Here is a 24,546-nt window from a genome sequence, read left to right as displayed (position 1 = left end):
GGCCCCCGCCCGGGGCCGCCTGCCCCCCGCGCTCTGGGTCGTCACGGCCGCGGCGGCGGCGGCCACCTGCGTGTCCGCGGCGCGCGGCGAAGGTGAGCGGCGGCGGCGGCGGCGGCGGCGGCGGGGCGGGGGCGGCCGAGGGGCCGGGGTGCGGCGCCCGCTGCCAGAGGCTCAACTTCCTTCCCCTGGACCCTGAGCGCCCAAGGGGCTGGGATCCCTGGGCTGGGAGGGGGGGGGCAGGGGGGGCACCGCGGGAGAGACGCGAGGTCAAGGGACAGCGCGATGGAGATGGGGACAGGACTGGGGGATAGGAACCCGGACCCGAGGGCCTGAGGATGGGGGACAGAGGCCCCCGGGGTCTGGGAGGACGGGGAGGGAGGATAGGACCGAGGGATTGGGAGCTGGGGAAGGAGAACTGAGCGGTGGACCCTGGGGATGAGGGAACAGGGCTGGGGACAGAAGACAAGAGAAGAGGTATGGAGGAGAGAGGCCACAGGACCAGGGGACGTGGCAGGGACAGAGGACAGAGAACAGAGGGACACAGGGATGCGAGATGAGGTTCAGAAGGCTGAAGAAGAGGGAAGGGGTGCCATTGAGAAAGGAGACCAAGAACTAAGGAAGGAGGAGCAGAGAGCAGGAGCAGGTTGCGGGAAGCCGGAGAGAGGGGCAGGGAGTGAGAGTCTTAGGTGGGAGGGCTGGACGGCTGGGGAAGTCGCTGCGGGAGGGGAGGGGAGGGGAGGGGCGGGGAGGGGCGGGGTGGGGCGGGGTTGCAGACGGGCTGAGGCCGCCAAGGCCCTGGAGAGCAGAGTCTTGTCCAGGGGCAAGGCAGGGGCAGTCCAGTCACTCAGGGGACCCAGGGGTGGGGGGCAGGAGCAGGAGTGTGGGCTGAGCAGTCAGGACAAAAAAAGGTCTGGGAGGTGACCTCCTGGCGGTGGGAGGGAGCAAGGAAAGCTGGGAAGAGACACCCATCAGGGTTCCTCAACACCCAGGGCCTCACATCTGCACACGTGCACACACACGTGCACACACATGTGCGCGCACACACACAGCCCCACTGAAGTCCAGGTCCAGCCCGGGATGCAGCCCTGGGTTCTGCTCTGCACCTCACCTCCTATCCCCCAGGATCTCCTTTGCTCCTACAGCTCAGCCCAGAGGAGGCCCAACGTTGTGCTCTGGGCAGGATCCAGGGGCTGGTGTCCTGGGTCCAGAGCTGTGTTCTCGCCCTGGCAGGATGAACTTCCTCCACACACGAGGGAGCTCCAGACCCAGTGTTCCTCATCCACACTCAGCTACACCAAAGATCCACCCCCTCATGCACGAACAGCTCAGAGATATAGCCGTCCCCAAAAGCACACATGCACACAGGGACTCCCATCAGGATTTACACACACAGACCCAGGCCTGTAGAGACTCACATGCATGGACAGCTCCCCACCTCCAACATCATGTGAACGCCTACAGTTAGACACACAGAAGTGCGGCCAGGATACATGTGCACAGACACGCATGTGCACACACATATGTGTACGGAGGCATGCACAGGAGAATATGCACAGCCATGGGCAGATACTACATGTATAAGAAGACTCCCAAGCTTGCATTCATGCCCACGGAAATGCACGTGCACATAATAAATGCACGCATAGATGAACTCATAGTCTCCAGTGGGAGAAGGACTAGGGCAGGGGAGCCGAGAGCTGAGGCGAGGCGGCAGGCAGAGCAGAGCCAGCTGGGGTGGCTGGTGAGCGGGCGCAGGTTCCTGGGATACCGGAAAAGAATTGAGGTGGGGGCCCGGTGAGTAGGGAAGAGGGCAGGACTGGGGCGCAAGGGCCTGGGGGCTCCCAGGTTTGGGTTGGGGGAAGGGGACAGTTTCTTACCAGCAGGTTGCTGTGGGGTCCACACTGAGGCTCTGGGCTTTGGACAGCACACCCTCAACTCCTCTAGGAAGGAGGCGGCACCTTCCAGAATGGCAGACTGGCACACCCCAGATCCCCCTGGGGAGGTGACTTAGAGCAGGCTCACCTGCAGAAGACAGGCCATTGGCCTGAGAGAGAGAGGACATGTCCCGGGGGGAGGGCACAGCCGTTGGGGAAGAGGCAAGGTCCACAAAAAGGGGCAAGCAGGGATGTCTTTGTCCAGGGCCGAGGGAGGCATTGTCCAAGGGCCAGTCCTCGCCTGTCCAGCCAGTGCAGCAGAGGACCCACAGCGGGGCGGGGGTGGACCATGCAGGCTGGACAGCCTGGGGCGGAGGTTCCACAAAGGCCAGCCCTCCCTCCTGAAGGACAGGAGTCCCTCCCAGTATCATTCCTGGGCTGGTGCAGTGCCAGGTTTGGCCAGGGAGACTGTGGGCGCTCAGGGAGGGGTGTCTGCTCCTAGCTGGGCTCCCGAAAAGTAGCAGGGCCCCAGCCTGGTCATGTGCGCCCGTGCCAGGTCCCTCATAGGACAGGAGAGGGGCTCCATACCTGCAGAGATGCCCCCCAAGCCCCACCAGGCTCATAGCCCCTCATCACTCTCTGGTGAGGATTATCCACCACTTTGGGGTGATCGCCGAGGCGTTCACATCCTGGCTGACATCCCCTGGCCACCGGAATTCTCTAGCCTCGCCATCATGCACTGCGTCCTCAGGGAATGTAAATCAATTTAAGTATTAGTCTCAGCGAAATGGAATGGGGGAAGGTGACGGTGCTGGAGAAAAAAAAGAAATCGCATAATGCTTTCCACAGTGGAACAGGAAAAGCTTAGGAATTATCTGTGCTTCTCAGAGCAGGAGAGGGACCCGTTTGATCTCCCAGAACAGCCCGGGCGGGTAGGCCCGAGAAGGATGCCTACAGACATCTTGCAGATGAGGAAACTGAGCACAGAGGGGTTAAATGATTTGCTTCCTGAAGGTCCTGAGAGACCACGAGTCCAGTCCTCCCGTTGGCAAACGGTGAGATGGGCCCAGAGAGTTGAACGGACTTCACGGATGGCACACAGACCTACAGGCCAGCCGTGCAAGAGGGGGAGAGAGCCCAGGCCGGGTGAGCAGAAAGGTTTGCATTTCCAAGGGGATGCAGGAGGAGTGGGCCTCATGCGGGGCTTGTCTCTAGCCCTGAAGCAGTCTCCTGTGGGCCCGGAGCTTCCTGTGACGGGCATTCTGGGTCTCCTCCTCGGCCCCCCATGGGAGGGCATGTGAGGTAGGGAAGAAGGGAGAGGAGGGGAGGGCAGGGACAGGGAAGCGTCTGGAAGGAGTTGGAACAGGCAGCCCTAGAATCCTATAGCTCTTCCCGAATCTAATAGAATCGACTTTTGACTTATCTTTGGATTATCTGAGCCCCCTGGCTGGCTGATCAAGAATCAGCTGCAAATGTGGTGAGGTCTCCCGGGGTGGGAAGGGCCTGGAAAGTGGGGTCTGCAGGCAGCTGCCCCACCAGTCATGAGTCATGGTGCTCCCGCGGGGAGGAGTCTAAGTGGTGGACATTTATGCTGACTGCCCCGGGGGGTAGGGGCAGGAGTGAGCTGTGTTCAGGAGACTGGAGAGTGGGCCCTCCAGCTCTGATACCACATCTGGGATGTGGGTTGGAATGGGGGAGCCCACCGGTCCCCTGTCCTCATCCCCCCCCCCCCCATGAGGCTCTGCTGGTCTGGGGGAAACTGCAGTGCGGCCCCCTCCCCCTCCCACCAGCCAGCAGGAGGAGAGAGCTTGCCTGACCCAGTTTTCTCTCCATTGCCTGAGAGGGAGGGAGGGAGGCGGGAAGGCTTCTCTGCCTGCACCCCTGGCGTGGGGCCGGCTGGGGAGGGGAGGTCCTTCTGTGGACACTGGTTCCATCCCCTGATCCCACCTGACCCCTGGGGACCCAGGGAAGAGGGCAGAGGCCCCTCCCCTGGTTCTGCAAGCTCTCTCCAGCTGGCCTCCCCTCCGGGGCCCCTGACAATGGGGTGGGAGGGTGAGAGGAGGGAGAAAATCAGCAAATAAGAGCATCCTCACTCCAACGTTTCCCGAAGACACTTGTCTCCATCTTTGAGGGGCAGGCGCAGAGCCATGCAAATTTCAGGCAGAAAGACACCCAGCCTCCCTGCAGAAAAGTTCCAGGAGGGCCCCAGCAGTGTTAACCCTCTGGAACCTGCCCCAGCCAGCCTAGGTGGCAGCCCGTGATTGCAGGCTGGGAGAGGGGGTATGTGGAAGAGAGCGTGAAACAGGAGGCATTGGGAACGTGGAACCAAGAGCCCTCTCATATTCCCATCACCAGATAGATCAAAGGGAGCAGGGGCCCAGAGAGGTGAAGGGACTCACCGGAGGACACACAGCAGTCGAGACTCAAACCCCGATTTCTTAACAGTTGAGCAGACCTTCATCACCTTAAAGTGAGTGGGTAGGTCTGAGGTATAAGGAGAGAGGCAGGAGGGGGCAGGACTTTGGGAAAGGGAATTAGCTCTAATAAGGCAGCGACTCCAGGCTTTACAGTTTACTCTCTAGGTGTTATTATCCCCATTTTACAGATGAGGAAACAGGGTCAGAGAAGCCAAGGTCAACTGCTACTATGTAGCCGCACTGCGATCTGAGCCCAGCCGTGTCTGGCTCCAAAGACAAGGTCTTCTCCATTGTGTTATTGAGACTTCGCGGGGTCCCCTTTGGGGGTCTGGCTTGGAATAGACTTGCATTTCGGGCCAGCGCTCCTTCCCAGCCATGGTGACTTGCTCACAGGTTCTGCTTCCTGGCCTCAGGCTGCCGGGGCTCGCGGCGCCGGCTGTGGTCGCCTCCCGGGTGTTCTGAACACCAGGCCTGCCGGCTACCCCGGGGCGGCTCTGAGCACATTCCCAAATGTCCCCGAGGCCCAGGGTCTTCATTGGTCAAATGGAGACGAGAGTCACCACCTCGCGGCGGCTGTCGTCGTGCAGGTCAGGGGTGAGACGTCTAAAGCGCCCCTCGCAGAGCTCAGCACACAGTGGGGGCCGGGAGGCAGTTCTTACTGCTCCAGGTCCCCCCACCTCAGATGTGTTCAGAGGATGCAGTAGGTGCCAGGCATCTCCTGCGGGACACTGGTGATCGCAAAGCTGGGACTTGTCCTCCTGCAGGGGGTATGACCTCACGGTGCAAACCTTGCTGGGTGCTTTTGGGAAAGCCATCATGTCCCATGAATGAGACGAGGATGAGGCTGTGTGCAAAACAGGAGCCACCGTCATGCCCATTTGTCACAGGAGGAGACTGAGCCTCAGGGAGGGGCGCAGGGACTTGTTCAGGGACACACAGCCCCAACGTGGCAGGGCTGGGAATGTGGCCCGGGCCTCCTGGACTCCTGAGGCCATCTCTTAGCCATCCCACTGCATCACCAACCAGGGAAGCCCCGTGCTTGGGGCAGCTTGTGTTCCAGGGGGGTTTGGAAGGTCACGTGTGGGCCGAGGTGGTGGAGGATGGCCTCAGGCAAGAGGGACAACTTGAACCGGGCCCCAGAGGAGAGGGGAAGTGAGGCGTGGAGCTGGCGTGTTCGGGGCTGAGAGCAGACCAGTGTGGCCAGGTTGGGCTGCGCTGTGGGACTGGGGAGGCGTGTCCTAGGCTCTGATGCTCTCTCCTCTCCTGTTTTACAGTGAACTTGCTGGACACGTCCACCATTCACGGAGACTGGGGCTGGCTCACATATCCGGCTCACGGGGTAGGTGACCAGCCGTGGGGCCAGCATCATCCTCTGTGAGCAGAGAAAGCCTGTGACTCATGCTCTTACCATCAGATAGAGCAAAAGGAAGCAGAGGCCCAGAGGTGAAGGGACTTACCCAAGGCCACACAGCAGTTAGAAACAGAGCTGCTGATTCCTTCCCTCCCTCCGTCCCTTTCTTCCTGTCTTCCTACCTCCTACCTTCCTTCCTTTCTTCATGCAGACCCCTGGGATTACAGAACCAACCCTGGTGCTGGGCTCCCAATTCTTAAGTCTAAGGCCCTAGGTGTGGGATCCTTATGTCTGTGTTCTGGGCCTACAGATTCACGATGGGCCCCAGCCGGGCCTTTCACCCCTTCGGGATTGGTCCCCTCCCTCATGCCCTGCCTTCACCAGGAGCTGCCCGGGCCCCTGTTACTCTGTTCCCTAGAGCATTTGGGCGGCACCTGCCAGCAGGTGTAGCCAAGCCCCCAGGCCCCCCTGGCCTCCATGGTGACCCAGGGCTGAGCCCATCAGGTCTCCGTGGGTCCCATCCTCCTGGGGAGTGGGCGTGGTAACCCCAGGACATCCAGAGACAAAGCTGCACTGCCTGACCCTCCGCTTCTCTTATCCAGACCTGGGGGCAGGGGGAGGATCCATGAGCCTGGCGGAGGCCCGATTCTGCCACTGACAAGCGGGATGGCCCTGGTGGTCACCACCTCACTCCCTGAGTCTCAGCTCCCCATCTGTGGCAAGGGATGAGCATGTGATGACCTTGTGGGCTTTGCTGTCAGGCTGAGGGGAGGTGACACCTGGTCTTGGCGCTGTGCCTGGCACCTGGTGAGCCCTTACTGAATATACTGTCACTGTCATTGTCATTAGTGTGTGTTAGGGTTCTGTGTCACAGACATTTCCTCCTGCAGGCGTGCTCAGAAATGCACCCCCCCATCACAGACGCAGGCGTGTCACGTACACGTGACTTCTCTCGCTGGTTTCCACGGCTCTGGAGACAGGGGTAATAATATTAATAATGATGGTGACAATGACATCAAGAGTGACTATGTGTGAAGGGAGTGGGAGTATTTCTTCACCTTTCATCCGGGCCATTTGTGGCTGGCTGGGGGCAGGCTGGAGCCCCCCTTCCCCTCCCTCTGGAGCAGGAAGCCGAGTCCACTGTCATTAGCCCCCATGTACCAGGCTTCAGGAAGCTTCACAGCAGGCCACATGGGCCCAAGAGCCAGGAGGGAACTCCTTTCTGCCTGAGCAGCTTAGCCCTGCCTAAGGGCAAAGGCTGGGTCCTTGAGGTGTCTTTACCTCCCTGGGCCTCAGTTTCTCCCTGTGAATTTCTCCTCTGTGTTTGCCCCAGGTGGCTGTCTCCCAGGGGTGAGCAGGGTGTGAAAGGGCTTTGAGAAAGTGAGCCAGCTCTGCCAGTGGCAGGGGGCTGAGCCTTGAGGAGGTGACCGCCTGGCCGATGGCTGGGTCAGCTTTTCCCCCGAGACCCAGCAGCTAGGAAGGAGTGGGCCTGGCCCCAGGTCCTCCTCAGAACTTAGGACTTGGTTTTTAGAGTTCCTTACAAGGAATTGTAAGGGTTTTAAGCAGGTGGGGAGCATGGCTGGACTTGTGTTTTCACTGACTGTGCTGCAAATCTAAGGTTCTTTTGCTCGCAAGGTGCCATGAAGCATGGCTCAGAGTTACCTTATCCTGTTTGGGAGTTAGAACAAATAACGTATATTCACACAGCTCTGAACAGTTCACAGACATGATCTCATTGAATCCCCACGACCAATCCTGTGAGTGAGTAGGCACAGCCACCCCATTTCACAGATGAGGAAGCTGAGGCTCAGAGCAGCAAGGAATAGCTTGCCCACCATCAGACAGTTTCCAAAGGATGGACTCAAACTCCAGTCGCTTGGGCCTAGAGCCTCTGTTGGGTCCCCGACCTTCTCTTTGGTCTATGTCCTCATCGTGAGAGGGTGGGAGGCCCTCCAGCATTGTCTCCTGAGCTGGGGACCACCTTCCGTCTTTATGGGGGCTGGAGATTGGGCTTGCCTGGAGGGGAAAGAAGGCTGGGTGAGATCCCTGGTTCCCAAACTCTAGACCTTGAACCTGTTCCAGGCTAGCAAGTGAGGCATACAGGGCCCCGTGTCCCGGGGGTCTGGGGAGGTGCCTGGGAATCTTTGGTTTCATAAGCTTTCCAGGCAATTCTCCTGCCCAGCTGGCTAGGGAGCCTGTGGACATGGGCCTTGAGGCTCCGTGAGGTTCCTCTGATTCTGAAAGCTCTTGAAACAGCCTGGAAGCAAGGGCCATCCAGGGCTGTGTCCAGCATCAGCAGAGTGATGGGATTGTCAGCCAAGGCCTCACAGCTTAAAGGCCAAGGGTGCTGCTGGGTCTGGACGAGCCGGTACTCTGCTGCCTCTGATCAGTGTGACCCAGGCAAGTCACTTCCCTGGCCTTCACCTCCCCGTTTATAACACAGGAATGAGCACAGAGCCTGCTCCGTGCACTTGTCATCCGTGAGGATGCACGAAAGGGACATTTTCCTGGTGAGAAACCCGAAGCTCTGAGAGGTTAGGCGACTCTGCTAAGGTCGGGGGGCTTCTGGCCCCAGGACCCAGGCTCTTCATCAGGCCGTGCGCCTCCTTCCACATGCTGGGACCTGCTCGTCGCTTCTGGTGAATTAACGGGTGCTAACCAGCGCTGCCTTAGCTGAGAGGCACATTCTGTTGTCCCCCCTGACCCTCAGCACCCCCTGGAGTAGGGGGAAGGGGCAGGCATCAGCTGGCCCATTTCACACTTCAGAGAGGGGAGGGGAGATCCCCAGGGCTGCACAGCTGGGGCAGGGCATTCTGTTCCAGACAGAGGACAGAGCTGCAGAGCAATGGCAGGGGTTGGAGGAGGAGGGCGCAGGGGCTCGGGGGGGGCGGGGTGGGGAGGTTTGCCCAGGTGGAGAACAGGGCTCATTCCATCCTTGCACCAGCCTCCAGGAATTCGTGCCACTCTGGGCATCTGCAGCAGCCTCCGGGGCTGGCAGGGCAAGGCCAGGCCATTGGCACTGGTGGAGCGGCTGGAGCAGACTCAGAGGGAGCTGATGAATTTATCCAGGTCCCTGGCAGGAAACAGATGGGGGCAGCTGGCTGGCTCTTTGGTGCTCCATTAACTGTGACAATGACTTTAACCCCAGATGTGGCACAGCACTGCCCAGAGGCCCTGGCTGCAGCGTGGGGTACGGGGGGTTCCTGTGGGAGTTGGGGGTGTAGGAGGCATAAGCTTTTAGGTGAGGCTGGCACACCCTGGACCTCTTGCGCTGGGGTCCCTGGAGGCAGGCACAGGTGGGCTGGGAAGATGCCAGGTCGGCATCATGGCAGTCCCGTTCCGCTGGTGCCCTGCTGTGCCAGGCCCAAGCCAAGCGCTTGGCAGCCCGCTACTCCTTTCATCCTCTCAAGCCTCACTGAGGTGGGCCTGTCTGAGCCCCATTTTACAGATGTGGACACCGAGGGCTGAGACCACATGCTGGCCAAGACGAGATGAGATGGAGGGGCTTTCCTCAGATGGGAAAGACTTGAGACCCCGTGGTCCCCACTTCAGCACTTGCGGGTCACTCAGAAACCCCCAGGTTCTCAGAACATCACGAAGAGTGGTTTTTACCTCCCCCATCCCCCTTAAGCAATAGAATCTCTAGTTCAAGGACAGTTGCGCATAGAGGCCGAAGAGAGAAGAGCAAGGCATTGCATCTCGGGCCAACCCAAGGCAGGGACCCAGAGCCCGTCCCCTCCATCTGCTCTTAGCCTCCAGCCCCTCCTCAGGGCTCTCGGGAGTCCACGGAACTCAGCCCACTGTGACTGCTCCTGGCCAACCAGCATTCTGCAGTCGAGGAAGCTAGGGCCCAGAGAGGAAGAGCGACTTGCTCAAGGTCACACAGCAGGTTAGAGACCAAGAGGTCTTGACCTCTAACTCCTGGCCCATTTCTCAGCACTGGGTCTTGCACGTGAATCCTCTGCAGCCAATCTGCGCTATCTGGTGCTCGCTGAACATTGCTTATTCTTCCAGGCCTCTCGGGGGTTCTTCCCTCCCATCCGTGCAAGAGCTTCCTGCTTTAGCCTACAGGAAGTTTCCACGATCCCTTAGATGCCCACCCGCTTTGGCATGGAGCCCTCCACCACCTTGTCTGTTGGACTGTGAGGTGCTCAAGGGGAGGGAGCATTTCTGGAGTGTTCCTTTCTTTTTAAAAAAAGTTGTGGTAAAATGCATATAACATTTACCATCGTAACCGCTTTTTAAGTCTATAGTTCAGTGACATTAAGTATATTCACTGTGTTGTGTGACCGTCACCACTGTCCATCTCCAGAACCTCTTTTCATCTTCCCAAACTGAAGCTCTGTCCCCATGAAATACCAGCTTACCATTCCCCAGTCCCCCAGCCCCTGGCCACCACCATTCCATTCTCTGTTTCTGTGGCTCTAAGGACCTCATTTAAGCAGAATCATACGATATTTGTTCTTTCACAACTGGCTTGTTTCACTTTGCGTAACGTCCTCAAGGTTCACCCGTGTGGTAGCACGCATCTGAATTTCCTTCCCTTTTAAGGCTGACTACTGTCCCATTGTTTGGATACACCGTGTTTTGTTTATCCAGTCACGCAACGATGGACACATTTGGGTTGTTTCTACCTTTTGGCTACCTCGAATAATGCTGCTGTGAACTTGAGTGTATACGTATCTGTTTGAGACCCTGCTTTCAGTTCTTTTGCGTATATGCCCAGAAGTGGAATTGCTGGGTCACAGGGTAGGTCTGTTTTTAACTTTCTGAGGAACCTCCCCTCTGGTTTCCACAGCAGCTGCACCATTTTACACTCCCACCAACAAGGCACAAGCGTTCCAGTTTCTCCACATCCTCCCCAACATCTGTTATTTCCTATTGTTTAGATAATCATCCTTGTGAGTGTGAAATGGTCTCTCATTGTGGTTTTGATTTGTATTTCCCTAATGATGAGTGACGGTGAGCATCTTTCTGTGGACTATTTAACCATCTGTATATCTTCTTTGGGAAAATGTCTATTCAAGTCTTTTGCCGATTTTCCACCTGGGCTGTTCGGGTTTTTTGTTGTTGAGTTGTAGGAGTTCTTTATATATTCTGGGTATTAATCCCTTATCAGACACATGATTTGCAGGTATGTTTTCCCCGTTCTTTGGATTGCCTTTCACTCTGTTGATCATGTCTGATTTATTTCTGAATCACTGATATCTGGCCAGCACCTGGCACAGAAGCCGCCACATTCAAGGGTCCCACTGGTACTCCCTTGCTGAAGAATTTGAGGCATAGTCAGGTCCACGCATTAGAAAGATCCCTCTGGCAACTGATACGAAAACGGGACCCATGGGCTCCCTGACTTACCCAAGCAAAGTTGACCCCACCCCCCAACCTCCCACCCTGGGAGTGTTTGGAGCCACCATATAGACACAAGGTTGGGTTTTGTAGCTTTGGCATCAATTCCAGTCCTGGCTCCACCACTCACCAGCTGGGTGACCTCAGACATGGGGCTTGCACCTATTTCCTCATCAATAAACTGCAGCAAATAACATTTTCTCGGAAAGATGGGGCACCTGTGGGATCACATCTCACAGTTGTGGTCCAGTAGAAGGTCAGCAACTCAAGGGCAGAGAACATTCGGTCTTCCTCCCAGGGATGCCCCTGGCCCCGTGCGCATGTGGCAGGGGTGACTGGCAGGAGAGGGCGAGGTGCTCATGCTCATTTCAGCGCTGTGCTCTCTCTGCCTGCAGTGGGACTCCATCAACGAGGTGGACGAGTCCTTCCAGCCCATCCACACGTACCAGGTGTGCAACGTCATGAGCCCCAACCAGAACAACTGGCTACGCACGAGCTGGGTGCCCCGCGACGGCGCCCGGCGCGTCTACGCCGAGATCAAGTTCACCCTGCGCGACTGCAACAGCATGCCTGGCGTGCTGGGCACCTGTAAGGAGACCTTCAACCTCTACTACCTAGAGTCGGACCGTGACCTGGGCGCCAGCACACAAGAAAGCCAGTTCCTCAAAATCGACACCATCGCAGCCGACGAGAGTTTCACGGGTGCCGACCTGGGCGTGCGGCGCCTCAAGCTCAACACGGAGGTGCGCGGCGTGGGCCCCCTCAGCAAGCGCGGCTTCTACCTGGCCTTCCAGGACATCGGCGCGTGCCTCGCCATCCTGTCTCTCCGCATCTATTACAAGAAGTGCCCCACTATGGTGCGCAACCTGGCTGCCTTCTCGGAGGCGGTGACGGGTGCCGACTCGTCCTCGCTGGTGGAGGTGCGGGGCCAGTGCGTGCGGCACTCGGAGGAGCGGGACACGCCCAAGATGTACTGCAGCGCCGAGGGCGAGTGGCTGGTGCCCATTGGCAAGTGCGTGTGCAGCGCCGGCTACGAGGAGCGGCGGGATGCCTGTGAGGGTGAGCGCGCCGCGCGGGGGCGGCCAGCGGGCCCAGGGCTCAGTCCGGGAGGGGGCTGCCCGGCTGTGGGGGGGCATTGCGGGCAGCATGCGTCGGTGGGGGGCAACAGCATCTGGGAAGAGGGGTGACCCTCCAGTGTTTCCGTGTCAGCAAATACACCAGGCGGTGCCTGCGTGTACGTGTGCAGAGCAGGGGAGGGAGAAGACAGGGAGACACACTACAGCCAGGGGCTAGGCTCTGTGGCTGTTGTGGAGACGTACCTCCGAGGACACCTGCCGGATTGGGTGTCCAGCTGAGTGAAGGGACAATACTGTGAGCTAACTTAGGTCAGGCATCGTTGTAGGCACTTTTCACATATTAACTCATTTAGTCCTCAGAGCTACCCTATGAAATAGAAGCTACTGTTATCCTGGCTTTATAGATGAAACTGAGGCACAGGGAGGCAAAGCAACTTGCCCAGGGGCACACAGCTAGGAAGCGGCAGAGGTGTGATTTGAACCCAGAGGTCTGGCTCCGGAGTCCATGCTCAAAAGCGCCGAACATGAGTGGAGGGAAATGGCAGCAGTCCCTGGGTGTAGGAGGGCAGCATGGGGCCCCTGGGAAGGTGTGCAGGCAGGGATACCTGGGGAGCCCTGTCTAGGTGTGTCCCTGGGCCACCTGAAGCAGCCTGCCTGGGTCTGGGGGGATCTTACCCTGGGACCTGTGGGAGAAGACAGCCAAGGTCCTTGAGAAGAGGAAGGCCGAGGATGGAACAGCATGGCACCTGTTCCCATCAGTGCGCTGCTCGGGTTCCCATGCCAGAGACCAGGAGCAGGGCCCAGACCTCAGGCTGCGTGTGTGTGTCACACTTGCACTATGTGGTGTAGCGGGGTATCCCAAGCACCAGGGACACTGTGAGAGTTGGTTGGACAGACAGCTGGTGCCTCAGCTGGTTGCCCTCTGCCCTTCCGTGGCTTCCCTGGGGGGCTGGACACATGGCTGCTCAGCCACTCAGAGCATAGTGAAGCCTGCTGTTGGGACCCCTGGTCTCCTGGGGTGGGGGAAGATGTTCCTAGGCAGGGATCAGAGAGGCTGGGGCCTGGCCCCAGATAGGACCTGGGATGGGGCCCATCCCTCAGCCCCAAGCAGGCAGGAAAGACCCCATGGTGCTCACAGGACAGAGCAGGGCACAGGCCGAGAATTTTGGGTGGTGCTCAAGGTAGTTCTCTGGGATCAGGATACTCCATCCAGCCACCAGACCCCTTCCAGCCCCTCTCTGGGGCTCTCTGGTTTCCATAAGAAGTCCTTCACGCTCCCAACTGCTAGGAGCCTTCACCTCTCGGGGACCCTAACTCCCAAAGCACCTTCTGTGACGTTCGCCTGTTTCTGGACTTGTTCGCCCCTGTGGCCTCATTTGTCAGGCTCCCAGGCTTCCAGCCTCTTCTGGTTCCCATCACAGTCATCCCTGCACTTCTCAGCTCCCTGCTGGATGATAACCAACATCCCCGGTGCCTTTGCAGCTCACAAAGGGAGGCTCACACATCAACTCATTTGTTCACTGAAGCAAGGCAGGTGTTACAGATCCATTTTACCAATGGGGAAACTGAGGTTCAAGAGGTAGCGTCACTGCGTAGGCCTCACAGCTGGTGAGAGGTGGAGCTGGGACCTGAGTCGGGTCTGTCTTGCTGGGAGCCACGTGTAGGCATTTAGCCTATCTCTGGCCCAGCCTGACTGCTCTCCCCACCAGAGCTGGCTTCCAGCACCCCCTCCTGATGGGGACAATAAGGTCCCTCAACAATTTTTGAGTGTTTGCCATGCACGAGGCACATTAATAAGCACTTTCTCCTTGTCATGGCAGTTACTCATTCTGTTGAGCATCTGGTGTGTCCCAGGCATGGGAATTTAGGCACAGGGAGTCCCTGCGCTCAGGAAGTTCACACACCTTCTCATGCTTACAAAAGTCCTCTAAGCTAGGTAGCATATCCCCATCTTACAGATGTGACAAACTGAGTCCTTCAACCTAAATCACAGAGTAGCGCTCTGATCCCAGGCTGGCTCCCTCCAGAGCCCTGAACTGCTTCCTCTGTCAACAGAGCCCTCTGCCAAACCCCGCTTCCCCCCTCCCTGGGGTAATAGAACAGTTCTAACTAGTACAGCATAGGCCATAATAATCAGGCCAGCTGGTCAGTGGATCCCTGCTCAAGGTCAGCCACTGACGGCAACTCTGGGTTTAGCCAGCAAGCGCGAGTGAGCCATTTGTCTGTCCAGCGTGCAGTGGGACACCCTTACCTTGGGAGGGAGACTGCTCCTCCTGACGGTGGGGTCAGAGGTCTCGGGTCCTGCTCCAGCCCCCTTGTTTGACAGGGGTGGGAAGTGGAGCCCAGAGAGGGAATGTGTCTTGCCCCAGGCCCCACAGCAAGTCAAGGGCAGGACTCCTGGTAAAAGCTCCCAAGTCCCAAGCAGCGGGACCTTCCCAGGGCTGGGAGAGGCCAAGGCCATTCCCATTGCCTGGCCCTGCTGGTGTATTAATAAAAAACAATAAAGAAATGCTAATGCGGGGTTAGGAAATTGCAGCATATTTTGAATTTTACATTTAAATCACAATGCAACATAATTATGCCAGTTGCAGGATAATTACAGGTTTTATAAAAAATATTAATTCCTAATGCACTGGAAGCAGAGAGGTTTGGGGACAGAATGCCAGTGGCAAGTGGCACGAGGAGAGACTTTTCTCACTCCCCTGAGTGGGTTTCTGGATTGTCTGTGTAACCTCCCTGGAAGAAGCAGCATGGGTCTGACACTGAGCCCCTCCAACGGGAGGCTCCAGCGGGCGGCCCTGCCAGGGGCCCCTGACCCCACCCCTCTTTGGGTGGGTAGCCCGAGAATGGTGAGATTGGGGGCCAGGCAGGAGCTGGGAACAGAGTGGGATGCCTTTCTGGGCTACGTGAGTTGTCCTCGCAAAGCTGCAGCTCCCCTCTGCCACTGACCAACCTGAGAGGGGCACCCTGAGGACGGTGGGTCCCCCTGGCCTTCTCCATCAGGCAGTTGTCTCTGAGCAAACAGTTGAAGAGGAAGGGCTGGGCTCTGGGGTCCCGGCTTGCCCAGCCTGATCCCACCGCCTTCCTTCTAGCAAAAGGAGGGGATCCGGAGCCTGAGGCCTGCGGCAGGGACCAGCCCACGCGGTGACGGCCACTCTCCCAGCCTGCAGGTCCCCTTCCCCTGCTTTCACCCTCAAAGCTCTGCACATACGTGGCCAGGGAGCCCTTGATTTCACAGAGAAGACAGTGGAGCCCAGAAGGGACCAAGCCAGTCATAGGGCTCTGTGAGGCCTTCCCAAGGCTGCCCTCAGGCCTCAGAGACCCGCAGAAGGAAGTCAGAGCCATGGGGAGCCTGTCCCGTTTACCAGTGGGGAAGTGGGGGCCCGGAGAGCTGAAGTGACTGGCCCAAGGGCACACTGCTAGGAGTGGTCGATTGGGTCCCAAATCTCCCAACCAGAGTGCCCCCCTCACGACAGTGCCAGGCCCTGTGACCTGTCCCCACAGCTGGCCGCAGTCCCCACCCCCCAAGTCCGGGCAGGGGAAAGACCTCTCAGAACACCACCCAACAGAGCTGCAGCCCCGAGGCTGTAGCTCTGCTTGCCGTCCTTCCCGTCACCTGGACGCAGAATACAAACCGCCCTCGGAGGCCCTAATCATTTTTCTATAAATATCAGAGTCTCGCTTCAGAGGGGGAGCGTGAGCGCCGAGCTCTTTTGCCTTCCTGACGGTGTTTAAAATCTGATTTAGAATTAATTTCCTTTGGTCATCCACCGGCAGACACCTTATTTGTCAAGTCTCAGGCTCCTGGCAGGGGCGCGGGGAGAGGTGGTAGGGCCACAGGCAGCTGCCAGCCGGGCGGGCGGCCTGGGCCATGTGCCCTCGGCAGGGGCAGTGGCCCCGCCTGGCGCTCGGCCCACTCACCGGGCACGTGGGCTCCGGAAGCGCCCTGGGTCAGCGGGCAGGGCCGGGCCCCAGCCCAGAGCTGCTCCATCTGTCTCAGCCATTAATTCCCAGCTCTGCCTCCAGGTCTCTGGGCTCCCCGAGGCCTGGTGATTAGTATTCTTATTAAAGATTATTTTATTTTCATTGTGCAGATTAATCTGGCTTTGACACGTTATAGCCATATGGGTATTTGCAGGGCGTGTGAGAACCACCCACTGGCGAACGGCAGGAAGGCCGGGCCATCTCTAAGCCCTGGACGCGTGTTGAGAGGCTGGTGGGGGAAAGGCCCAGGCCCCAGAGGCTCCCCACCTGGGTTTGCCTTCTGGCTCAACAGGGAGCCTTGGGCAAGGTACTCCAAAAGAGATGTATTATCGCCACCACACAGCATTGTGACTGAGTGCCAGGCATGGTCCTGGTGTGAATTCACATGCACTCAGGTCACCCTGGCAATAGCCCTAGGAGGTGGGTCCTATTATTATCCCCATTTTACAGATGAAGAAACTGAGGCCCAACAACCTGCCCAAAGTCCCATAGCCTAGGTGAAGGGGTCAGACCAGAAGAGGAACCCAGGCAGCCTGCTCCCGAGTTTCTGCTCTTAACTGACAAGAACAAGATGAATTCTGGCCGGTAGGGACTCAGGAACTTTGGGCCATCTCGCCACGCTTCCTTCATGCCACAAATCGCACCAAGATGTCACCACATGTTTTCTGTGTGCCTGTCACGGCCCAGACAGCTCCTTGAAAGTGGGACCAGCTCTTGCTTATCTCGGCTCCATAGTAGCAGCTCAATAAATTTGGGGGAAGGAATAAATGCAGGGCAGAATGAGCAAACAGTCCCTGAAATGCTAATCGACCTGGATCTGATCATGACAACGAGGATTACTATCATTCAGCTCAACAACGGGTTGAACAAATATTTGCTGATGAAGTGCAAAGCCCGATTCCTGGGCCCCGAGGAAGGCTCTTCCGCTTGCCCCAGGACTCTGTCTCCCGGGGGGGGGGGGGGGGCTTCTGGGAGGAGGAGGTGAGATCATAGTGTGTCAGCTTTGAGCCCTACACCCCCAAGCTCCCAGCCCCCTGTCAGGCCCGAGACCTCTTGGGGTCTCTCCAGGTGGGAGGGAAGAAGTCTCAAAGCGGAGCACAGTTCCTTCAGCTCTTTAGCCTGTAGGCCCCGTCCGCTCTGTGGCCTCTGAGTCTGTGAAGCAAACGTGAGGGCAGAGTCATTCCTCTTGGTTCCAGGTTTTCTCTCGAGCTGGGAGAATTTTACAAATCAACTTGATTTTAGCTATTATAATAAAGAGATTTTTTTTTTAAACGACATGACATCTTTTCAAGTGAAGCTTCTCTCAAGCACCAAGTTTTCCAGAACGGGACTTAATGGATAGAAATCCCATAAACTTCCCAGTGGTCCCTGTTGCAAAGGAGGTCAGGTCCATGGTGCAGCCGGGAGCCACCTGGCTGGGTGGCATTCGGTCCTCCTGAACTCCCGGGCTCGCTCTCTGTCCAGAGCAGGTAATGGCAGGATTAGCTCACTTTGAAAACCCCTACAAGGGCTGACAACTTTTGCTATGAGGCAGACACTAGGAACGTTGAGATGAATAAGGCAACTCTGCCCTTATTCACAAGGAGCTGCCCACAAACACCTCTGGTTTAGGAGGCGAGTCAGACATACAGATAAAACAGTATAGCCGTAGTGTGATAGGTGGTGGTCCTGAGCAGGGGCTGCAGAAGTAGGGCAGGGAGCGGTGGCCTCTCTGTACGAGTGTGTGTGTGTGTGTGTGTGTAGGTGTGGAGAAAGGCCTCATTCAAAGGGACAATTAAAATGAATCTTGAAAGAGTTCAACAGGTTGACCAAAGGGATAAGCCATCTCAGGAAGAAGGCACGGTACATGCAAAGGCCCTGAGGCAGGAAGCAAACTGCTGGATGTGGGGAATGGCCAGTCCTTTGGTTTGGCCTGCAGGTGGGGAGGGAGCCGTGGCACTGGAGGAGGCTGCAGGAGGGCTTCAAATGCCAGGTATTGCTGTTCAGGCCCTGGGGAGCCCGTGAGGGTTTGAACGGGCAGTGATGGATCCACGTGTCATTTTAGGGAGCTCCTCAACCTAGAAAGTTTCCACTCCCTGCAAGGCTGACTTGTTCTTATTCTTTAGACAAGACTTAAATATCATTTCCTTCTCCAGGAAGGTAACTCCTCCCAGCACTCACCCTTTGCCACATCACCCGCTTTATTTCCTTCCTGGAGGCGATCACATCCTCATTTACTGTATGTCTCTCCCTCAAAGAGGCTGACTCCCTGAGGGCAGAGACCGTGTCGATCTTGTTCACGGCTGTGCCTCTGGCGCCCGGATCAGTGCCTGGCACAGAGTAGGCGCTCACGAATGCTGCTTGAATGAACGGCAGTCAGGCCGGCAGGCGGGGCTGGGGAGGCAAGGCTGGAGGCCGGGGCATCCAGGTGAGAGATGATGCAGATGTGGCAGAGGCGAGGGAGAGGGTCACATACAGGACAGGTGTGTCCCTGTCACGGTGACAGTGACGCAGGCTCTGGGAGGGGTGGGGACCTGAGATTCTGGGTGGTCGTTGCTTCGGGAGCTTGGAGAACAGAGTCCCAGGCCCCGCGCCTGGCTCTTCTAACCAGGTGGCCGTGGTGGGGCCTGGAATCTGTACTTTTATGGGGGTCTTATCACCTGGGTCTCTTATCCGGTCACATTGCCATCCACCCCATTCCCTTCCAGCTTTCATTCCTCCCCAAGTCACAACCCTTGGGTGCTTAGCCCCTTGACCCCTACATCTGAGGCAGGGTCTCACTCAGGGACCGGGGTCCTGTGATGGACAAATAGATTCAGGCTGGAGACAGGCCTGGGCAGGAAGGGCCCCTGGAGGAGACGTGACTCTGGTTTGAAGAGGCTCTTTCCTGGGCCGACTTCGGGGCTGGGACTTGCCTCAGCTCCGCCCCCGCTAGCTGTGCAAACCTGTGTAAGTCACAGGCCCTCTCTGTGCTTCAGTCCCTCCATCTGCCAGTGAGGGTGGGACCGGGTGATGCTCAGGGTCTGCACCCATGTCCCTTGGGAGATCCCGCTGGAAGGCCTGGGTCAGAGTGAGAGCTGTCCCGGGGCTGGCCAGGGTGGCCCGGCTGACTCCTCTGAACCTGCCTTGTCCCCTGCAGCCTGTGAGCTGGGCTTCTACAAGTCAGCCCCTGGGGACCAGCTCTGCGCCCGCTGCCCTCCCCACAGCCACTCTGCAGCCCCCGCTGCCCAGGCCTGCCGCTGTGACCTCAGCTACTACCGCGCGGCCCTGGACCCACCATCTGCAGCCTGCACCCGTGAGTACCGCCCTGAGCCCCAGAATCCTGGAGACCAAGACCGGGCCAGGACCCCGTGCTCCCAGGACTCCAGAGAACCAGTGCTCCGGGGGTGAGGCAGGGACAGGTGGCTGTCTTGGACCAGGGGCCAATATAGGGTTGGGGGGGTGACCCTAACTCTGACTCCTCAGGGGTGGCCTTGGCCTCTCTGGGAGGGGATCCCTACCTCCTGTCCTATATCACCTGTCACCTCTCCAGGGACATCTTTCCTTCCTTCCCTGTCTTTCCTCTCTGCTTCAGAGGGCAGATGAGAGGAGGCCTTGGTCATCTCCTGACCCGGCAGTGATACTGTTGTCCTGGGAGCTGGGGTGGGCAAGCCAGAGGAGGCCCCCGAGCGCTGTCATCCCTGATGGACCGTTCAGAGCTGCCTTAGTGTGTGGGGGCGTGTGCATGCATGGGTGTGTATCAGGAATATGCATGGTTGCCTGCTTGGATGAGGGCATGCGTGTGTCGGATTCTGTTTGTGCCTTGGGACACCTGCAGTGAGGGTGACACGTGCACATGTGTCGGCAGCTGCTCCTATAGAAGATGCCTGCGTAGTGTGCATAGGCTCGAGTGTGAACGTCAGAGTCTTGTGCCCGTGTGTGTGTAAAGAATTGTTAGGGGTGTGTGTGCACCTCTGGGTCCCTGGAGCTCCGAGTCCCGTAGAGCTTGATTGAATGCGCCTTGTGGGTTCCGCGTGTGCACAGCTGGCCCTGCAGGGGAGGCGTGTGTGCCTGGAGAAGTGTGCTTGCGTGTGCTCACACCCTGTGTACCTGAGGGGACTCCGAGGGGCTCTGGCACGTGCCTGCCGGGCTGCGTGACCGTCTCGGCATTCTGCTCACGGGGCCCCTTCATCGCCGCCTCTCCGGGCCTGAAGGGGCCTCTCACACTCCCATCCCAGCTCAGCCCACCCCATCTGCCAACCCTGGTCTCTTGGGGTGGGGTGACGGGCGCTTCACACGGTTCTGACTGGTTCTGCCCCCCAGTCCATCCCAGCCTCACTCCCCAACCTCCCTGTCCCCCCACCTCCATCACGCCGAGCCCCCAGGCTCCCTGTACTGCATAGCAGGTGAGAGTGTGTGTGTGTGCGCGTGCGCGCGCATACACACACACACACACACACACACACACACTCTGTCTCCCTCCCTCCCCTCTTCTGTCCAGACCCATGCATTTTTACCCCATGTGGGATCTGCCAGGGCAGAAAGGATGGCTGAGTGACATGGTGACTACTGTGGGCTTTGCAGGCAACGTGAGCCCCGCTCTAGGTCATGGATACTCGTACTCAGCGAGCCAGACTCCAGTTTTCCTCCAAATCCACAATTCCGTGCCCTCAGGTTCTACAAATCTTAAGACTGCAGAAGACTAGGCTTTTAGTATTCCATAGCCTTCAGAGTCTATGATTCTCTCTGATTCTGAGATTCTTCTCTTCTATTTTCTTAAGATCTAGGAGTCCCTGCCTGGGATGCTGAGAACGGAAATTCTAAGTCCCAGGGGTCCCACAGCCTCCCATGTCCTCCAGACTCAAATCCCCAACCCCAGGAGCCTACCCCAGCCCCCAGCCCCAGCTCTCCAGAATCTCTGCACTGCCCAGACTGGGGGTCTCGTGGGGCTGGGCTCACCATGCTGCAGAGACCCTGCTGGGCTTCCCGGCGCCCTGTACTCCACAGCAGTACTCAGTGACGTGCACAGTAAACCCAGTACAGGGGTTGAGGAGTGGAGTGCGGATTGCAAATGGCAGGGGCCTTTCACACCCAGGGTGGCTGCTGTGGGCACCCCCCCAGGGTTGTCAGTCTCTCACCCTGGATGGGTTCTGGATGGAAACTCGGAAACACAAACCCGGGATCCCTGTGGTCCAGCAGTGGGATGGTGAGGGCCAAGGGCTTAGCTTTCTGGGCACAGACTTGACCCTGTGGTCCAGTCTGATGCTACCTCTGCCGTTAGGGAGCTCTCAGAGGCTGGAGAAGGCCATGACCTTACCCTTGTGGACCCCCCAAAATATCATGGGGGAGTCCCAGCCCTCCCCTGGCCTGATGGGGGTTTGGGGCTGGACCAGCCCAGATAACTGCCCTCTGCTGCCACCAGTCACTCTCTGCTCCCCAGGGCCACCCTCGGCACCGGTGAATCTGATCTCCAGTGTGAACGGGACATCCGTGACGCTGGAATGGGCCCCTCCCCTGGACCCCGGCGGCCGCAACGACATCACCTACAACGCAGTGTGCCGCCGCTGCCCTTGGGCGTTGGGCCACTGCGAGACCTGCGGGAGCGGCCCTCGCTTCGTGCCGCAGCAGACAAGCCTGGTGCGGGCCAGTCTGATGGTGGCCAACCTGCTAGCCCACATGAACTACTCCTTCTGGATCGAGGCCGTCAACGGTGTGTCCGACCTGAGCCCCGAACCCCGCCGGGCGGCTGTCGTCAACATCACCACGAACCAGGCAGGTAGGCGGAGAGGCTCTGTCCCGCAGCTGCCCCGGCTCTTGGCCCTGGTACGATCGAGTGCTATCACGGGTTCGCTGTGGCCTTCCGGGCGAGGGCCTGTCTCTCCTGGCCCTGCCTTCCTCCCCAGGACTCGGAGCTCCAGGCTCTCCACGCCCTTAGAAGAGTAGAACATATCCTGTAGGTGGGAGGAAGCCAACCAGGTCAGAGACAGGCTGGCCCGGCATTCATAGGTTCCAGAACTTTCTCTCTGCCTCTGTTTCTTCCCTGGTACAATGGGAATAATAGTACCTGCCTCGGGTACTAGGATGAAGCTTAAGTGAGAGAAATGAAAATGCTTAGCCCGGCACCTGGCCCAAGGTACATGCTCCATAAATGTCATTAAAAAATAAAATCACTCCGCTTATCATTTTCCAGAACACCTGCCACTGCTGCCCCTGGGATGGATTTAGTTGCACGGGTTTGGACAACAGCCGTTTATCTCTGGGTTCCTAGCCAGTTGTTGGGCTGAGTTCAGCCCCTGGAGCCCCTCTCTTGCCCAGTTCTGGTGGGTCCTGCCTGTCAAGTGACGGCCCAACCCAAGAACCCGCCACAGCAGCTTCGCCATCAACAGCCACCCCAGCACACGTCTAGGACTGCTGTGGCCCGCACCCCATCCCTGGCCCAACAGAAACCTCACCATGTCACAGAGGAGGAGACCAAGGCTCTGTGTCACCACATAGGAAGTAGCAGAGTTGGGATTCGAACCCAGGTCTGTCTCGTCCCCAAGTGAAAGGGGCCTCCCAACTGTGAGCCCAGGGCACCCCCTCTCTGATGCCAGGGCTTCACCCACTCAAGGGACTCTCATCCAACCAACGTTTGTAGGGCACCCACAGAGTGCCCAGCCTTGTCCCCAGGGCTGGTGACACGGTGGGAATAGGCCTGTGTGTCTGGTGCTTGTGGCCCTGCCCTTGCCCACTGGTCTCCAGGGAGATGGGGGCGGGTGGCTGGCTGGCGGGGGGGAAGGTGGAGTCCAGAGCCCACCACCATTTCTGACACCATCAGTATGATTCATCATGAAGAGAAAAACCCTCCCTTGAAGGCACGCTCCCTTCTAGCCACCAGACCCATTCTCTTCCCAGGGAACCTTCCTGAAAGAGCTGTCTGTGTGGCTGTCTCTGTGTCCTCTCTCTGTGAGCCTCTTCAGGCAGCTCCAGTCAGGCCCATTTCCCCAGCTGTCCACTGAAGCTCAGTGTCCCCACCTGGCCACACGCACTGTGGGAGAGAAGTGGGGACTTCTCTCCCTGGTCTTTCCTCCCTCATGGAACACTTTTGTCTTGCCCGCATGCCCTGCCCTTCTCCATCCCTGCCAGCCCCTCTTCTCGAAACAGCCTCGGAAGGCTGGAGGACCCCACGCTTGTCCCGGACCCTCCTCTCATCCCTATTCAGCGGGGCCATCTTTTCTGAGTGACCTTATCAGGGCCCATGGCTAGGAACCCCACTGTCATGCTGACATTTTGTCACCAGCCCAGACCTCTCCCCTAAGGACCCGCCTCTGGCACCCCCAGACCTGCACCTCCCACAGCCCTCCCCCAGGACACGGCGCCACTGTTCGTGGGGTTGCTCAAGCCCCAAAGCGCGTTGTCGTCCGGACTCTCCCTCCCTGTCTCTGTACCACGTCCACCCACCTGCCAGGCCCACGGGGCCTCCCTCCAGGTGACCATCTCCGCTTCAGCCTCCTTCCGATCCATCTCTCTGAGCTCAGGCTGCCATAACAAAATACCACAGGTTGGGGGCTTAAACCACAGAAATGTGTATTGATCACAGTTCTTGAGGCTGGAGGTCCAAGATCAAGGTGCTGGCCAATTTGGTTTCTGGTGAGAACCCTCTTCCTGCCTCCTGGCTGTATCCTCACAAGGCAGAGAAAGAGAGAAGTCCAGTGTCTCTTCTAATAAAGGCACTAATCCCACAGTGAGGACCTCGCCTGCATGACCCTGTCTACACCTAATCATCCCCCTAAGGCCCTGACAACAAATACTATCAAGTTGGGGGTTAGGGCTTCAGTGTATGAATTTGGGGAGGGGACACAATTCAGTCCACAGCGCATCCCCACCCCCATCCTGTGTTGTCTGGACAACCCCAGGAGCCTGCTCCCCCTCGCCCCATGATGCTGTCTCACACCACGTCCTGAATGAGCTTTAAAAGTGTAAGTGAGGTCTGGTCACACGTGAGCCCTTTACCAGCTTCAGCCTGAGTTCAGATCCCGTTGAGACCCTCCCAGGGCCAGGCCAGGGCGCACCCATGCCACCCACCCCGCCCGCCTCTCCATGCTCACCCACCTCCTCTCGCCGGGCTCCCTCCCTTGCATCCACACGGGCCTTTCGTCCCTCTGTCCATCTCTTGGAGCCACTGAGCCCTTCCGTGCCTTGGCCTTTTCCGTCAGAGCGACTGGCTCCTCTCTGTGATGTTGGGTGGCTGGTTCCTTCAGTCCTCAGTTCCGTCATCCCTGCCTTGGGGAGGCCCACCCTGACCACCCCAGCTAAAATGGCCCGGTTTCCCCCAGCCCCCTATGCATACAAGGTCTGCTCCATCACATGCCATGCTTTTTTCCTGTCCCTCCTGTGATTACGTATCGATTCGTCTTCTTATTTACTTTCTGTCTCTCTATAGATCATAAGCTCCTTGAGGACTGCCTTGGTCACTATGGATCCCCAGGTCCTAGTGGACCACAATGCATGTGGAAGGCATTCAGGAATTCTGGGGGGGGGGGGGCTGGGGCAGACAA

General features: G+C 58.1%; 1 protein-coding gene across 5 annotated transcripts in view; it reads left to right on the top strand.

Annotated features, from left to right (window-relative positions):
- The window catches only part of EPHA8 (EPH receptor A8), a 45,999-nt gene that overhangs the window by 10,747 nt on the left and 10,706 nt on the right, over positions 1-24,546 (top strand). For 4 of the 5 annotated variants that reach the window (XR_012381351.1, XM_073903209.1, XM_073903207.1 and 1 more), the window contains 4 exons: positions 5,566-5,630; positions 11,387-12,050; positions 19,170-19,325; positions 21,450-21,785. Coding sequence is in view for 4 of the 5 variants with exons in the window: in XM_073903209.1 (XP_073759310.1) it covers positions 5,566-5,630; positions 11,387-12,050; positions 19,170-19,325; positions 21,450-21,785 (1,221 nt within the window). In the remaining variant the exon portion in view is untranslated. Of the gene's footprint in view, positions 1-6; positions 93-5,565; positions 5,631-11,386; positions 12,051-19,169; positions 19,326-21,449; positions 21,786-24,546 lie in introns of those variants that run through there. The other variant, XM_025855957.2, reaches the window with a different exon arrangement.

Source organism: Callorhinus ursinus, unplaced genomic scaffold (assembly GCF_003265705.2).
Source record: "Callorhinus ursinus isolate GAN/ISIS: 27379988/994484 unplaced genomic scaffold, GSC_fseal_2.0 scaffold18, whole genome shotgun sequence".
In the NCBI taxonomy this organism is placed as follows: Eukaryota; Metazoa; Chordata; class Mammalia; order Carnivora; family Otariidae; genus Callorhinus; species Callorhinus ursinus.
This window is presented reverse-complemented; position numbering and strand designations above follow the sequence as displayed.